The 18,582-nt window shown below is 37.5% G+C and overlaps 1 protein-coding gene across 2 annotated transcripts in view; it reads left to right on the top strand.

The window, feature by feature from the left end:
- TLL1 (tolloid like 1) overlaps nucleotides 1–14,014 on the top strand; it is a 106,557-nt gene extending 92,543 nt beyond the window's left edge. For both annotated transcript variants that reach the window (XM_030564889.1, XM_030564888.1), the window contains 3 exons: nucleotides 509–722; nucleotides 7,900–8,150; nucleotides 12,034–14,014. In XM_030564889.1, the coding sequence (XP_030420749.1) occupies nucleotides 509–722; nucleotides 7,900–8,150; nucleotides 12,034–12,168 (600 nt within the window). In that variant the 3' untranslated portion in view covers nucleotides 12,169–14,014. The remainder of the gene's footprint in view (nucleotides 1–508; nucleotides 723–7,899; nucleotides 8,151–12,033) is intronic.
- The last annotated feature ends 4,568 nt before the right edge of the window (nucleotides 14,015–18,582 follow it).

The following is an 18,582-nucleotide window of genomic DNA, read 5'->3' as shown; positions in this document are numbered from 1 at the left end:
TATATGTTTTACTTAAAAGGATCATGTGGAAACGTCGATTTCATTGGTTTAAACTGCTTTGAAGAAGCACATACATAAAAGCACAACATCTCATAGATGTTGCAGGGCCCCAGTTATAAAAGGAACCAGTAGATTTTCTATTTTCTGGCTGATTTTGGATGTTCTGTGAAATTTGGAATAATCCCTGCACCTGTGAATTCAACAGAATGGCTATGGTATTCCAGATTTGCTCTGTTCTGCCATGGATTGGACACAATTGTCCTAATCCCTTTTATGTGAAGTGGTGCCCTGCCAACGTTAAACTTCACTGCCTTTATTATTACTCTGCTTCCTTAGAGTGAGTATGTCATTCAAAGGTCCAAGCTTATAACCTCAACAAAATTACATGTGCTGTCTCAATTGCAAGCAGACTGCTTTTTGGAAACCTATATACAGTACATTTTTATTATGTATAAGATATAATATGTATGGGAGTCCTTCTTAACACACTATTTTGCTTTCTTTTCAGACCTTTAATGAGTTTGAGATTGAACAACATCAGGAATGTGCTTATGACCACTTGGAAGTGTTTGATGGAGAAACAGAAAAATCACCAATTCTAGGACGTTTATGTGGCAATAAGATACCAGATCCTCTTGTTGCTACTGGAAATAAAATGTTCCTCCGGTTTGTTTCTGATGCATCAGTACAAAGAAAAGGCTTCCAAGCCACACACTCTACAGGTTAGGAAATCAGGATGTCATTTACTGATAATTTTCCCTGGATGGAGACATTCAGGATTTTCTTGCTCTATGAGCAATGGTTTAGTAGATAAATCAGTGCTACGAATAAATCTGAACAAATCTTTGGAGGCAATAGATGAAATCTGAACTCAGAGATGAAAGGAAATATTGTCAGGATTCTGGAATTAACTCTTTTTTGCCATCTCATTACTTTTTTTGTTTTGGAATTTTTGTTTGTTTGTTTATTTTTGGTTTTTTTTAACCTTAATGTTGATGCTGACAGTCATTAAAAAGTAATCAGTTACTTTGGAAAAAGATCTAGTAAAAGCCAAAAGCAAGACAATGGTGAATTCTTTCCTAAGGAGAGGCATGATTTCTTTTGAAATTCAGCAGATTTGAGAAACAGGTTTTTAAGAAATTTGTATTCTTTATAATTAATGCTATAACTTACTATACTTATAAAAGATTCAACAGCCTTTAATTTCATTTCTAGTGGAGCTATTTTAATGTAGTGTGCTGTGTACCAAAATAGTCTCTGATTTTTGTCTTCTATGATTTTAAATAAAACATAGGATTTTATGTTAACAGGTAACACTTTCTTCTACAGTTAAAAAAGGAATGGTAAGCAAAGGTAAAAATAAGCAAAACAAAATTGACAGTCTTGCTAAAATAAACAAGGTTTTAAAAAGTTTAGTCTCCTTCAGACTTAGCAGTTACTTTTGGTGCTTGATAGGAATTATTGTAATTCAAAATATGTTTTGAAATTCCATTAATTGGTTGCTTAGGACATTTTCTATGTTACAAACATTAATTTTCTGAAGTTGCTTGGCTTACAATGACCCCTAGTGGTGACTCTAAAATTTTTAACCTCCAAGACATGTTTGTAAAGAGAAGAGGAACCATTCAAAAATATTTGAGAGCAGGGGTGCTGTAACAATAGTGGGGGTTCTGAGAGCCACTGAACCAAGCTGTAAACCCTGTATATAATGGAAACCACTTCAAGCCAAGGGTTGCAGCAGTAGCCCTAGTTCCAGCACCTACGTTAGAGTAGAATAGAATATTTCCCCAATCTCTGCAGTAGAAATAATATTTCTTCACTTACCACAATCAATTCTTACTCAGAGATTATTTTGTAAACTGCATACTAATATGGATATTATATAAATACGACTTCTAGCATACTAAGGCTTTGCTGACTCACAAAAATCCCTAATCTTGGGTATAAGGATGAGTAGTCTATATTTTATCCATGTAGTTTAACATTATCTAAAACATCACATGCAACAAAGAAGTGTGTGTGCAACTATCAAGTCATTGTAAATTAATTCAAATATAAATATAAAATATAAAATTCAAATTAGATTTTTTTTATCTTGCATTTTTGTAGAGAAATAATCTTTGATACTTTATGTGATTAATTTCTCCTTTTGGCAGAGCCACCAGACATCAGAACCTGGGCTCTTTCTCACCATTTTTGCTCTGATGCTGGAAAAATGAAAGCTTTGTTTACGCTGACATTCAGTGTACTTCTCTTTCTTGTTATAGGGCCTGATTTGCAAACACTTAGTACGCTCATGATGTGTTTGCTGGATCAGGCCCTTCCTTATCTCCCTTTGTATCTGCTGCAATTGTACATCTACAACCACATGTGTTACACATGTACATTTTAACTCTTAAGAGGGACTGAAAAAATTATCATGTGCTTTACTTCATCCTTTCCAAATCCTACCAGATCATTTGTATGACCCCCTCCAGTCTTCTCTACCACACAATGACCACTATGATTTTCACAAAATTATATATAAAAGGTTTGATTGGTCCTTACTATAATTTTAAAGTAAATAATTAAAAAAACAAAACTATTGGTAAAGATGGGTGTTGTAATACTACTGATTTATGTGGTTTCTTTCCATTTACACAATTGCAGTAATCATTACATAAAGGAAATTAAAATCTATGCCCACAGTATTTCAAAGTGTTACCAGTTACCTTGCTACGTAAAATCATAGAATCATAGAAGATTAGGGTTGGAAAAGACCTCAGAAGTTCATCTAGTCCAACCCGCTGCTCAAAGCAGGACCAACCCCAATTAAATCCTCTCAACCAGGGCTTTGTCAAGCCTGACCTTAAAAACCTCTAAGGATGGAGATTCCACCACCTCCCTAGATTACCCATTCAAGTGCTTCACCACCCTCCTAGTGAAATAGATTTTTCTAATATCCAACTTAGATCTCTCCCACTGCAACTTCAGACCCCATTGCTCCTTGTTCTGTCATCTGCTACCTCTGAGAACAGTCTAGCTCCATCCTCTTTGGAACCCCCCCTTCAGGTAGTTGAAGACTGCTAACAAATCCCCTCTCACTCTCCTCTTCTGCAGACAAATAAGCCCAGTTCCCTGAGCCAGCCCCCTAATCTTTTTTGTACAGTTAATGGCTTGCTGGTATTTCCCTTATAAATGTCTGTTTGAAGAGGTTTATAACTTCCACTTGATGCGGAAACTTTGTGTATGATATCTCAGCACAGGTAGAGTGTTTTCCTTCAGAATGTTGAAAAACTAAATCTGCTTGATTCTTTTTAAGAATGTAGAATAAAAAAAGGTGCATTTTTTGCTCTTATATTGTTCAAAGTTAATTTTTGAAGGAAAATTTTTCACAAAAAGTCCATTAAGTTAACTGATAGCATAGCAATGTAGTGTTTAGGAATACAGTTTGTATGTACTGTTTGTACAGAATACGGACTTTATTCTGCAGTCTTAATGAAAGCATAAATGTTAATTTTAGTGGAAATTTTGTCTGAATAAGTATCCTTATGGATATTGCATTTATGAATATATAATCAAGGAGTTTTCAAAGCATATATTATTTTTCTTCATTTTATTGCTTCCATAACATAATAATAAATAATATTTAATTTAAAAAGGCTAGATTATGTGAGTGAGATCAGGGGTGGTAATAAAAAGATTGTACCTATGTAACCCCCCCACCTGCTGGGTGTGATGTTCTGTCCCATCTAGTGGCACTGAGACCACTAAGAGTGTTAAATAATTCTACTCTACAGCCTTAGCTAACAGCCAGTTGGCTTTTAGCTTGTGCAGTAGAGACTCAGGCACTAGGCTCTGAAGGCCCCTGTTTTGATCCCACACACCGACGACTGGGGTCTGTTGGCGTTACAAGTGGGGGCTCGTCCGGTATTTCAACTGGGAAGTCTCTGATGCTCAGGATGTGCTTCCTCAGCTAGGGGAAGTATGTAACCCACACGCCTCCTGGGTGTGGTGTTCTGTCCCATCAAGTGGCACTGAGACCATTTAGAGAGGGATTTAAATGAGTTTGCTCTACAGCCATAGCTAACAGCCAGTTGGCTTTTAGCTCATGTGGTAGAGGCTCATGCACTAAGCTCCCCAGATTCAGTCTCACATGCCGACAAGCAGGGTCTGTCGGCATTACTCCTAACCCTGCATGACTGTGCTAGGACAGGCAGAAAGAGCCCAAGGAGCCATTCCCCTCTCTCCGTGTACTGGCACAATCTTCTGGCTTTATACTCCCTGGCCCAAGGCCAGGTGTCATATAGTAATCTCAGAAGGAGCAGTCTGACACGGAATCCAAAACTCATGCCACTAAACTTTGTATTCCCTTCCAGATTTTTTGGACAATTATAGACATGTAGGTGTGGAAGAGCCCTCGGGAGTGCATCTAGTCCAAACCCCTATGCAGGAGCGAGTAAACCCAGACCATCCCTGAAAGGTGTTTGTCCAACCTGTTCTTAAAAATCTCCACAGATGGGAATTCTACAGCCTATCTTGGAAACCTATTCAGGAGTTCAACTACCCTTATAGTTAGAAAGGTTTTCCTAATATCTAACGGATGAGTGTCTAGTCCTACTTTTCGTAGAAATAGAGAACAACTAACCATTGTACTCTTTATACTAGCCCTTAGCATACTTGAAGATTGTTATCAGGCCTTCCTCTCAGTTTTCATTTCTGAAAAACTAAACATGCCCTTTTCTCATAGGTCAAGTCTTCTAAACCTCTTATCATTTTTGTCAGTCTCATCTGGATGCTCTCCAGTTTATCCATATCTTTGCTAAAGCATGGCACACAGAATTGGATACAATTCTCTGAGTGAGGCCTTACCAGGTAGAGCAGGACAACTACCTCCCATTTCTTATATATAGCACTCTATTAATATGTCTCTGAATGATATTAGTCTTTTTTGAAACTGCATCACATTGCTGACTCATATTCAATATGCAGTTCCCCAGATTCTGTGAATTGTTGCAAAGTTTCCAATCATAGTTGCATTTTTTTGGTTGGGTTTTGGGGTTTTTTTTGCATTTGTCAGGCTTGGGAAGTGATGAGTATTTTGGGAGGTGAATATGTTCAATTTCTTAAACAATTCCAATTTAAAATATTAATTTCCTGAGACTATAAATCCAAGTCTGCAGCACAAATTAAAGAATTAGTATTTAACTAAAATTAATATAGTCATAATGTAAAATTAATTTATTCCTGCCAATAATAAAGGGTATAACCTATTTAGAAGCATGTTTTAAAAAGCATGAATCTCCCAGGAGATTAAACATTGTTTTAAATGGTTGTGATAATTCCATACTGTAGAGCAAACTGTTTAAACTGCATTAGCCTGAACACATTTTAAACAACTTTTAAAATCAGTTTCTCTACCACAGTTTTAACATAATATAAATGAGTCCTAGAATAAAGTTTTCAAAAGCACTTAAGTGTCCAAACAGTATAACTCCCATTGTCCTCGACAGCACAGGAAAACAAGACAAGACACCAGGAATGACATTAGGCTCAGCTTTACTGAGTAACACACCTGGGAACTATCCAGCAATAACTCCTTTGGTGCAGGTCATCCTTCCTTCTTTAACCTGTACCACCTGGGAGAGGGCTGCCATCAGCCCTCCACACTGTGAGCATAGTCTCAGCACCATTGCTGGGACCTTACCATCTTCTCTCGTATAAGTGGGTTTGTCTCCTTGCTGTTCCAGATGTTAGGAGTCCTAGTTCAATTCCCCACCATTTTTGGACAAGCCTTCTAGCAGTCCACTTCCAATTCCAGTTTATCAGGGAACCAGATCCTCCATTGAACAAGTAACTGCAATGGGTACCTGCTGAGTTGCAACAACATGAATTTTTCAGTGCAACCTATCGACTGGTTCCTGGGCTGTTGAGAGGAAGGCAAAAAACCCCACACTGCCCAGGCCAATCTGGCTAAAAAGGTGATTAGGGTGATGCCCACAGTGAGTGGGGGGGAATTTTGATCAGGGTGCAGAATTGTGCCCTAGGCAGGGAGAAAGGTTTATAAGCCCTTTGCTTGTGTGCATGGGAGCCAATAGGCTTATGCTGCACCCTTGCATCCAGTTAGTCAAGGAACCCCCTTCCTACCCTTCTCAAGCTCACAAGGAGGCTGAGTGCCCATGGAGAGGGGAGGAAACGAGAAAGGGTCAATCCTTACAGGTGCCAAGTGTTTTCTTGCCCCTAATGGCCCTGACAAAGTCTCCCCATCTCAGAGGCTAACTGGGGTATGGTGTGCATTTTCAAAAATGATATAGGCACTTCAGACCCTAAATCCCATTTATTTCTAATGAGATTTAGGTTCCTAAGTGCTTCAGTCACTTTGGAAAAGGGGACTTAAGATCTTGTGAAAAATTCCTCTTTATTTCTTAAATTGGTTCTCCTTTTATATATGTGAGAAATTCTTCTTGCTTTAACATTTTTGCAGCTGGTAATATGGATGGAGCTTTCTTTTAAGCTCATAGAAACAATAGCATATATGGAGGAAAGAGTATATACAGTTGATTAAAAGTATTCCTTTTTTACAGCTGTTCTATGTCTTAACTGTGTAAACCCTCTTAACAACCCTCTTATTCCAGTCAAAAGCAAAAATGTAACTGAATTCACAAAAAAGTGAAGTAGCCAGTAAATTAGAATAAACAGTAAACTGAGCCCAGTTGAGGCATCTCATCTGTAGCTTTGATAATGCACAGTTGTGAAGTGCGAAAAAATGCACACAAGTACGCATGTATGAAACCTCATGAAGATATCCTGTGAATCAGCTATGGTGGGATTTCTGATTTTGTCTGAAAATGGTACATGCTTGTCTAGAAGAATTTAAAATCCTACGTTGAGCTATAAATCAAGTTTAATAGAATCATTACACTTACATATTATATAATATTTTCTATTTTGCTTCACTTGATTCTTAATAGACATATTTTCATGAATACTATACAATTGCAGTTTTAAGCATCCTTATTCCTATTATTTTCTATCTGAATTCAGAATCTTCAACATATGACATCAAAATTTGTTGTTAAAGTTGGGCCTGATCCACAGAGTTCATGACCAGCTCCTCTCTTCTCCAGAGCTCAGTTTGGATTCTGGGATTTGTTTTAGCTCATCATAAAATATAATGCTACTAGGCAGGATCCTAACATAAACAGATTTTGGTATAGTTACTGTAGAAATGAATGTCATAAGCAGATGACTGAGGCCTGGGAAGAAATAAATAGGGAGCAGATGAGCAGCTGTTAAAATTAAAAGAACCCAGCCAAACCTTCCTTAGAAATCTAATCAACTATGCAAAGTTTTTTCAAAATATAGCTTTACACGTGTTTCTAGCTGCTTTTAAATAGTGCCTGTAACTTTAACTCACTGATGTAGTATAGAAAGCTAAACACAATGAAAATGTATATAATGAAGAACAAATATTTATTAATTGAAACTAGATAAAATGTTTAGATAGAAGAAGTAAACATAGTTATATTTTGATCTTCAAATATACAATAATAGCTGCTTCTGTCAAGTAAACTATTTGTAGCCCAGTTTATGGGTCTTAATTTTTTTTTTCATGAAGTGAAATGTAACATTTTTCAAAACAGTTTTTTCTATAAAATATTGTAATATACATGTTTTTAAACACGGAATTTTTTTTGACAAGCTACACCTGAGTGAATCTGTAAAGCAATATGTATCTTAACCCATATAATTAGAAATTTACTAACTCATATAAATAGATGTATTAAGAAAATATTGACATACAATATGTAATGCCCCAACATTACCCATCCTGAGCAAGGCTAGCCTTACAGGAAAAGAGAATGATGAGCTGTACTGAAGAAAGCTTTTCCTTAGTCTTTATTTGTTTCCTTCATACAGAGTGTGGTGGTCGACTGAAAGCTGAATCGAAGCCCAGAGATCTGTACTCTCATGCTCAGTTTGGTGACAACAACTATCCAGTTCAAATGGACTGTGAGTGGTTGTTAGTATCAGAGCATGGCTACCGAGTAGAGTTAACATTTCAGATATTTGAGGTGGAAGAAGAGGCAGATTGTGGTTATGACTACGTTGAACTCTTTGATGGCCATGATAGAACAGGTGTGAGACTTGGCCGATTTTGTGGATCGGGGGTAAGTAATCAGTAACTGAAGCTTATATTTATGCACAGAAAACCTACAGAATAAAAATTCTTACAGGGTCACTGTCAGGTAGTTTTCTCCAAACTGTAGGTTTTGTCAAAAATAAATAAAATATTTTACCAAAATCTGGGAACAATAGATATGTTCCTATGATTTCAAAAAATATTCTATTGAAATATTTTCAGTCAATAAGTATTTTGTGGTCTTTGTAGCCAGAGTATTGCATCATTATGCTAGTGCATATGAAGTTGAAAGTAAAATTCTTTAGTCTGTTCTGTATAGGTTTTTATACCGCACTCGTCACTTTAATATCTGGGCACTTTGTAGTACTGCATTAAGCAATGTGACTAACATCTGTCACATGGTTTGTTCTCTTGTTCCATTCTGATTTCTAACCTGATTCTAAGGAAATATAGGTCTAGAATGAGAGAATAATTTTAGCTTAAGTAGATGGCTTTGCATAGCTGTGCCACTGTGCCATCCAAGTAGGATCTCTGGAAAGGAATTGTGGCTCCTGGGAGAAGATAGCTTACTGCCCAACTTACATCTCCCTTTGCATTGGCCTCACTCTGCAGACCCAGTGAGTTGAGGAAAGGGGAGTCAGGGCTTCACCCACTTGCTAACAAGGGAAGAAGGTAAGTATCTGGTGTACAGCTCTTGCTTCTTCTTGTTTCTCTCATTGCATGCAGACCCAAGATTTGACAAGATCTGACATGAGGTGGTAGCATTTACTCCCCTGCACAGCAATGCTGGGACCAAGAACAGTCTGGCCCTATGAAGTATGAGGATCCAGATGAGTCCTGTGGCACCTTATAGACTAACAGACATCTGGCCTAGACCTGCTGACCTATTTTCAAACCTTTTATGCAAGTTTCAGAAGACTCTAACTATTCTTTTGGACTCCCAACACACATGAAGCTCACTTCCCTACCCTGCAATATTCTTATAGATAATGGAATCCTTCCTAAGCTGTGACTCTCTAGTGGGTCCCAGACATCTGTTAGTCTATAAGGTGCCACAGGATTCTTTGATGCTTTTACAGATCCAGACTAACACAGCTACACCTCTGATACTTGAGGATCCAGATGTCTCACCTCAGGCTGACTTGCTCTGAACAGAGCCAAATCAACCCCTTTTAAGTATATTAAGCTTGAGGGAAAGGAAAGGAGGAAAAGATAGAAACTTAACTAACCCTCAAAACAACAAAAATACTACTAGGTGCCCAATTCTGACATTCTACACTGAGCAGTACCTCGGTACCTTTATCAGTAGTCCCAAAATATGAGTAAAGGTGGCAGAACAGAGCCCTGTCCACCCTCTAGATGACATAATTCATAGTTTTATGATGGGGTGAATAATATAATAATGGAGATATACCTATCTCCTAGAACTGGAAGGGACCCTCAAGGGCCATTGAGTCCAGCTCCCTGACTTCACTAGCAGGACCAAGTACTGATTTTGCCCAAGATCCCTAATTGGCCCCCTCAAGGGTTGAACTCATAACCTTGGGTTTAGTAGGCCAATGCTCAAACCACTGAGCTATCCCTCCCCCACTATGTTCTGACTATTTTAGCTTTCTCTAAAGCTATTCACTCATCTCATCCTCCTTGCTATTACCTGCTATAAAAATGAAACTGTCTGATCACATCATAGTGTAGTATAAAAGCTCCAGATGTGCTATTGTCCATCATTTGTATAACTGACCTGTCAGTACAAGGAACAGCACAGGCTACATTAATAAAAATCTTAAGTATTTTTCAAGTGGCATGTTCCAGATTTTATATTCAGTTTGTTAAACTGACAGTTCTTCAATAAGGGGAGAGGTAGTTCAGAAAAAAAAAAAAAAGACCTGCTGACCTATTTTCAAACCTTTTATGCAAGTTTCAGAAGACTCTAACTATTCTTTTGGACTCCCAACACACATGAAGCTCACTTCCCTACCCTGCAATATTCTTATAGATAATGGAATCCTTCCTAAGCTGTGACTCTCTAGTGGGTCTCAGCGTTCTGCTCGCTTCATTTCTATTGTCTGCATTTACAATTATACACATGTTGTCAATCTCATTGCAGTGCTAGTGTAACCACCAATAATTACAAATATTATGCAGTCAAGGGCACAATAGGTACTCTGGGAACACAGCCTCACGTGGGGCAAAATTTGAATTCAGTGTAAACCAGATCCCAATAGAGCTGCGGTGCTAAGCAATGGGATCATCAGAAGATAGGGGTGGTCATGAGTGGGAGAGAGATTAATTGTGGTAAGTAGGAGCCATTGTGGAGATAGAAAGAGTAGGAATCTAAAAGTTTGGATCCACTCCAAACAAGCATTCTAACTGCACTGAATGTGTTAACCTTTAAAATTTACCCATTAGATTAGTTTTTTTGAGGACAGCTATACTTGTTTGTCATGTCTATATTACACAGTTTAGTTGCCGCTTTTCCAGACTTTACTATACTAGGATGGATTTTTAGCAGAGCATCCAAATTAAACAATATTCTGCTCTCCATTATGGCCGTGTATTTCCAGACTATCATCTTTGATTACAGTCAGATTATTCTGGATTTGTACCAGTACAGTGGAAAGCAGAATTTAGCCAACTGTGTTTGGTGTATTGAATTGTTATAATTTCATTATATAGATTAGTCTATCCAGAGGAGACTTCAGAGAGACCTACTCAAGTTAGGTGAATGGGAAACATGATAGCAGATGAAATTCAATATTGATAAATGCAAAGTAATAACATTGGAGCAGAAAGCACAAACTACTAATACCCTTAGAGTGTAGCTTAGGAAAAAGGACCTGGACATCATTGTAGACAGCTCAACGAAGGCCTCTGATCATGGTGCAACTGCAGTGAAAAAAGCAAACAAAATGTTAGGGTATAAGAATAAGAATGGGGTAGAGAATAATACAGAAAATTAGATAATGCCATTATATAAATCAGTGATAAATCTTCATGTGGAATACTGTGTACGTTACTGGTCACCCCATAGGAAATACAGCAGAATAGAGGGAGTCCAGGACAGGGTGATGAGAATGATTTGGAGCATGGAAAAACTTTCACATGAAGAGTAATGGAAAAGATTGGGATAGTTTCCCTTTAAAAGGGGATGAATAAAATGAGATGTGATAAAACTACCTAAAATAATCAGTGGTATAGAAAAGATAGATTGGGAGCTTCAGTTCTGCCAGCCTCATAATACTAAATCAAGGGAACATTCAATAGAATGGAAAGGTAGCAAATTCAAAACTGATAAAGGAAATATTTTTTTACACAACACATAGCTAGGCTGTGGAACTCATTGCCACATGATGTCATTTATGCCAGGAATTTAAGATTCAAAGAGGGACTGGATGGATAACAAGAATATCCAGTTATAATAATTAGTACTAAAAAAGGTTAAAACCTCATACTTCAGGGTTATCCTCTTAGGGGCGAGGACAAGGCTTTCTTGGTGTGGAGATTATCTCACCTCTGCCTACTGTGGGGTTTCCTCCATCTTCCTCTAAAGCATCTGGTTCTGACCACTGTTAGAGACAGGCTACTGAACAAGATAGACCATGAGTCTGTTCCAGTATGTATAGTTCTATTACATTTTTCACTATGTTGTTCTGGAAAAATGCTGTATGAGTCTCTGAAATTTGTTCCTGCATTGTTTTATAATGTTAGACTAAGACGTATTGCTGTCTGTATAAAGGTGTTGTATCCACTTTGAATGGTGGTATTGGTTCTATCCACTGTGAATGATGCTATTAAATTATACTGTTTAAAGAGGAATGAAAAAATCCATAAGAAAAGATCTTAACTAAAAAAGAACTAATAGAGTAAAAGGTGAAAAAAACAACTTTAACTTATGTATCTATTTATTCTAGCCACCAGAAGAAATTTATTCAGCTGGAGATGCTGTTTTACTTCATTTTCATACTGACGATACAATCAACAAGAAAGGATTTCATATACGATACAAAAGTATAAAATATCAAGATAGCATTCACACCAAAAAATAACGCAAGAACCTCTATGCCAGAAAATAAGAAAGAAAGAGAGAGTTAGTGTGATGGAGAGGAAGGAAGCCGTATTTTTTTACTGACATTATCAGCACAAATGTTTTATATAATGGGTTCAGTTGGAAGCAAAATGTATATGACCAGAAACATTTTAGTTCACAGTGAAACTTTCATCTATCCCAATGGAATGGACATGGTAATGGCATGTGGGCTCCATGCTTGACCGTCTCTGCAAAGCTGGTGAAAGGGCATTGCATGCTTCCAGGGAAACTGTAAAAGCTTTTGTTTCCAGCTTGATGTTTGTATAGATGCTTGCAGATTCAATCACTTACATTCAGTGAAAGTGCAAACTGTTCTTCCTTCTGAAAATTATCTGATCCAGGAGTCAAAATGCTCCTTCAGGTCACACATACAGAAAACTGTCCTTATATCTTATTGAAATTGCTTCGGCTTTGTATCAAAGATACAATGCATGCAAAGGCCATAAAAGGAGATATGAAATGGGAAAGTCTTCTGAGGTTGGTCTGTACTTTTGTAGGGATTCATCTCTCCTGTTAGTTTACCAATATTTTGAAACTGGAAAATCACATCTCCTGTAGTGTAATTGATTTCATTTTACCAGCACATTGAAAAGTCTGAAGCATTTTATTCATCGCCATTATTAGTACACTCAGAACTTGGATAGTAAGTAATTGAAAATGTCAAGTGTATTGGTTAAGTAAGCTATAACTGATGATGTGCTCTTATTTTGCACTGAGCCCGATAAGAAACTGAGTTAATGTTTAACAGACCTGTTGTAAATCAAAATCTTTATCCTCTAGGAAACAGAAATAATCATGAATAGAATCATCTGAAACTCCAATTACTGATTTCATTTTCAGTAGTAAAATGATAACTGCTGCTAACTTGTATTTCCTGGAACATTTTATGAATGAGCTAATTATCCATTTTAGCTAACCAGAAACAAAGCTGAAAGTAGTATCCAAAAGAAACGTTTCCCAACCCATTGAAAGGACAGTATAACTTGTTTTCTGGAAATAAGAATTTCTGTAATGGCAAAAAACAAACAGGATTTTTGTTGAAAGAGAATTTCTATGGTGCTATTCCATGAACATTAAACACTCAATGAAGAATTTTAGACCTTTGAGCCAACAATCTGCAGATCATGAATGTCTCACTATGCCTGGCTGCATCTGAAGAATAAAGACTTATTACACGTATGACGAGATCATTGCAATGGCAGCACTAATCCTGTGGAACAACTACTACTATTGCCTTAGAATTCTTGCACATGATCAAACAGATCTTCCTGTAGATACATCTTTAATTTGATAAATAATTTGACACCTTGAACGTTTTAATGTATGTCAATGAAAAGATCTTCAAGCAAAAGCCCATCTGCAAAGCTTAGATCATCTGCTGTAAATACAGTGACCTGCTTTTGTTGTAGAAATATGTTATTTTAGAATGAACTATTCTATGTGCTTTAGGCCATACATGGCTTTAGTCATGATGTATATGCATTATGTAAGTATGTATGAATGAGTGCTCCAGAAAGGTGAGAGGTGTTGTATGGATGAACAGTTAAATTGTGCCAAGTTCTACCAGAACCCTGTTTGACTGTAGCAACTTAAAGGTTTCATAAGCAGGTAAGTGGGACTTCTAGTCGGCAAGAACAGAATTAAAATGAAATGTTATGTTTCACTTACAAGAAATATTATTTTGATATCATTTGATGTAAGTTGCTACCCAGATTAGCTTAGTTCCTGTTACCTTACAATGAACATTCACTGGCACTAATAAATCCAGTGTTTTTTTGTGTTTTTTTACAAAAATAAAAACTAAACAGATGTGTAGACATCTTTGGCTGTATTAACCACTGATTTATGTTGCTATATCTCACTTTTCCCTTCCAGAAAACTCTCACAAGTGAAGTTCAAAGAATGAATCATTTTTATTCCTCCTTTGGATATAATTGTGCTTTTTAAATATTGTATGGCTTTACTTTTCTATGGATCGTTTTTCAGGGTGCTTGCACAAGAAGAAATGAACAACAAAAACTGGCAGAATGGAGCAGAGTTGCTCCCCAAAACCTTTCCGTACAAACTCCTGTCATAAAACTTAATGTAGCAGAAAACTATGCTTAAACTTCAGTGCCCAATATACTGGCATAGTTTGTTCTGTTCTGGAATGGCTTAAGAAAACATTTTATTAAAATAATGTTATTAAAGGAGTAGAAGAAGAGTTTGAGGAGGGGGTAAAGGGCAGGTTGCTGGGCTCTTTTCACTCCACATCATTCCATGTCATCTTTTTTCCCTCATTAACTTTTCCCCTCTGCTCCCATCTCAATATTTTCTTATTAAGTTCTGTGTAGTGCAAACTGAATAACATTTGCCCTAACCACACCGGAGAATTTCACTCCGTTCTCCTCCACCAACATGCTACATATTTTCCTGCTTGGTGAAGTTTCTTCTGGCAACAGAATCTAGCCCAAGAGGATGACAGTTATTTGGTAGGATCATCCCAGGTTTATGTAGGGAGGGGCTCTTTCATGCATGAATCTCCAGTAGGAAGTTGGGGTGGTCAGTCACCTCCATTCTGAGGAAGACAGCTTAGACTGTGCAAGTTGAGGAGAGAATTGAGCAAACTGAGATGGGTCCATCCAGAAAGCTGCAATATGCAAGAGCTGGGGTGCAGTCTTGGAGCAGGGCCGTTTCCAGGTATTTTGCTGCCCCAAGCAAAAAAAGAAAAGCCAGAGTGCTGCCCCTTGAAAAGTGCAGCCCCCAAAGGGTCAAAATGCCACCCCTGGTAAAGTGTTGCCACAAGCACATGCTTGCAATGCTGGTGCCTAGAGTCAGCCCTGCACAGGAGCTATGTTTCCACATATCCAGAAACTCCCATCACTGTGCACACTTGGCATGGAGGGCCTGACACACATACTGGAACAGCAACTGTATGTGTAGGAGGAGAAAGAGGGCTGCTCTGCTTCTTGACATTGAGTTAGGGGAGTACATTTCACTTCCCTAACCCCTCCTTGCTCTTCCTGATAGATCCCCAAAACTTAGGCTTTGTGCCTTGGCCCTGTCCTCATGTAGAAGAATTGTAATTTGTCCTATTTTGTTACATCAGTCCTAAAGAGCTCATAGAAACTAACCTAAATGAGGTTAGTCTGGGGTAAGGTAGTTGTTTAACTTGTCCTTGTATGTATTACACATTTGGTGAATAATTCCACATTGTTCTGAGAACCATGAAATGGCAAAGTACTATACAGTGACCTATGTGTGGGGTGATAACCAGATCAGATCTTTAACATATCTAAAACTTTGGTTTTGTATTTAGAAAAGCTTAACTTTTATAAGCTTAAATAATTAAAATAATTAAGTGCAAACTTTGTTGAACTGGAGGGCTACGTTGGCAGCCAGGAGATCAAGGGCCAGGCCTAATTTTTATAAAATGGAGGAAATTGCTGTTGACCTCATAAAATAAAAGCTGTGCTAACTCTTGAACTGAGCAATTTTTGTCCAGCTCAAGATGAAGCATTATATATTGGTCCTGTAGTCCCTGTGCCACACCTTCTCATTATAATTTGAGTGTGGCCACAGTTTGAGAGTGGTCACCCAGCCTTTCTGTTGTTGTTGTCATTATTTATTAATATTTCTGTTGTGCTGAATTTATGGAACCCATACTGGGGTTAGGATCCCACTGTACAAACAAATAAAATATACCCTGCTCCAGATAGCTGGATATAGACAATACTGATCAAATGTCCACTGCACTCAGTGGTAACTGTTCCATTGACTTCAGTGATATTGGATGAAGCCCCATGAGCAAGAGTGGGAGAGTAAGGTAATGGAGACATATGTGATTGCATAAGTTAGTAGTTGGCTAAATTAAAGTGTCACTAATATGTTTTTCATTTAAATGCTTGCAAAATTAGATATAAATGTGAAGAATGAAATCTGAACATAAGAAAAGTGATAGCAATGACAGGAGCAAAAAAACTGAACAGAAGATTAAAAATATAATTACACTAGAATGAAAAGATACGTAATCAATTTATAAAAAAGAAAGAGATCTCAGTGGGCTAAGTTCTGCCCTCTGTTTACCCTGGCAACACCATTGGCTTTTTTCAAAGCCCATGGGGTTGCAGTGATGCAATGATGAATAGAATTTGGCTGTATTACATTATAAGTATTTTATTTCACAGAGGCTGAGTGAAGTCGTGTACAGTTTAAAACCAATACTTTTGTGTAACGGATGTGCTAATCCTCCAATTAATCTTTCACATGCATTAGAATGTTTTGTACTATATTGCTTCCATGTATGCTAAAGAAGGATTATGTAATTAGCTAGATCTGTAGGGTAGTAACTACTCTTTGTCATCCCTGAAACTACTATTGAACTCTGGACAACATAAAAATGATCTGTTTTCAAGTCAATGAATTATATGGTGAGCTAAGTTCTTGCAACCCAACCCATGTGCAGAAGAAAAAGAAAAGAAAAAAGGCTTATCCTGAGTAATCTTTTCCTTACTAGCATAATTAATGCAATAGTGCAATTTTTCAGTTTTTCCCCTTACAGATCTCAGTTTTAGCTCGTGGGGCAAATCGAGAGAGAGTTGAAGTAACACAAATGTTCTTATGCATGTTGTAATTAAGATAATCAAAGTCAGTAACTCTGTCAAAGAAGGAAATTACATTAGTTTGGTGTGATTTGTCTTTGACAAATTCATTTTGGCTATTACTTATCATCCGCTTAAGCTCTAGGTGCTTAGAAATTGATTGTGTAATTGTGTTCCAGTATCTTTCCAGGTATGCAGGTTAGGCTGACTGATCTATAATTCCCTGTGTCCTTTTAGTCCCCCCTTTTAAAGATGCTTAAACTATGTTTGCCCTTTTCAAGTTCCCTGGGACATAATTCTCCTCCATGGATTCTCAAAGATAATCCAAGATTGTTTCAGTTTGGTTCTTATGAACTGTAGTATGAATGTCATCCAGCCCTGCTGACCCGAATACATCCAATTTAGCTAAATATTCTTTAACCTGTTCTTTCTCTATTCTGGCTTATGTTCCTTTCCCTTCGTTGTTAATATTAAATATGTTCATGGAAGATAGGTCCATCAATGGCTATTAGTCAGGATGGACAGGGATAGTGTTCCTAGCCTGTGTTTGCCAGAAGTTGGGAATGGGTAATATGGGATGAATCACTTGATGATTACCTGTTTCTGTCCATTCCCTCTGGGGCAACTGGCGTTGGCCACTGTCAGAAGACAGGATACTGGGCTAGATGGACTTTTGTTCTGACCCAGTATGGCCATTCTTATGTTCTTATATTCAGCATCTAGTCACAAGTAACCTTTTAATGAAGACTGAAGCAAAAGTGGCATTAAATACCTTACTCTTTAGCTCTCCTGACCCACTAAGCAAGTTTTGTTCCTAATCATCATGAAACCAGATTTTGAAATAACAAAATCTTCTGTGTATCAGAATTGTCTTTCTGTGCCCAGCTCTGGTTATCAAGCTATTAGTATACTAAATAATGACAATATTAATAGCTTGGACTTCTAAGGCTCAATCCTGCACCTGATCCATTTAATGTCAAAGCTTCCATTTACCTGAGTGGTGCAGGATTAAATTCATATAGCACTTTTCATTTTTGACTCTTCATGTGCTTTATAAATCAATGAATTTAGCTTCAAAAGATCCCCATAAGGGAGATAAGTATTAGTTGCACCATTTTATAAATGAGAAAACAGGTATAAGGAGGTGAAGTCAAAGGGATATCTAGGTGATCAGCACCTCTGGAAATCAGGGCCCCAGTATCTCAGTTTGGGCATTCTAAATTAAAGGACAAGTTTTTGTATGAATTTGGCTCTTAGTGACTTGCTCAAGGCCATATAGTACATTTAAGGTAGAGCCATGAATAGAATTCCCTTCCCTAGTCTCCACCTTAATCATAAAGCCATGTTGAGCTCTCTAGGAAAATTCTGACTTCCTTTTAAAAAAAGGGCACTTTTGCATAGGACATTTTAAAGAGAACACAACACAGCTTCTGAGATTTTAACTATCTTAATACTGAGAATAAAAAAAACCCCAAATCCTATAGTACAGCAAGTGGTTGCAAGTCACCTCAGAATCATAGGGTTAAGTTAGGAGCCAAACTTGAAAAACGATTTGATTTTCAGTAGCCACTTCAGGCCAGAAACATTACAGTGTACTATGCCTACCTTGAAAAAATGACATTCTCCAGCTAAAAGAAAAAAAATGGTTAACCTGCTAAACTTGATTTAAAATTGTTGCTAACCTAAATGTTTGTGACAGCCATGCTAAGTTACTGCTTTAAATCACCTTCATTATCTGTGCTCTAACTGTGTAGGAACTCTGCTAGGAGAGGTGCTGGGTGCTGCTGAGAGGA

This window comes from Gopherus evgoodei, chromosome 5, assembly GCF_007399415.2.
Source record: "Gopherus evgoodei ecotype Sinaloan lineage chromosome 5, rGopEvg1_v1.p, whole genome shotgun sequence".
Lineage (NCBI taxonomy): Eukaryota > Metazoa > Chordata > Testudines > Testudinidae > Gopherus > Gopherus evgoodei.
The sequence above is the reverse complement of the archived record's forward strand: the minus strand, read 5'-3'. Positions and strand labels throughout refer to the sequence as shown.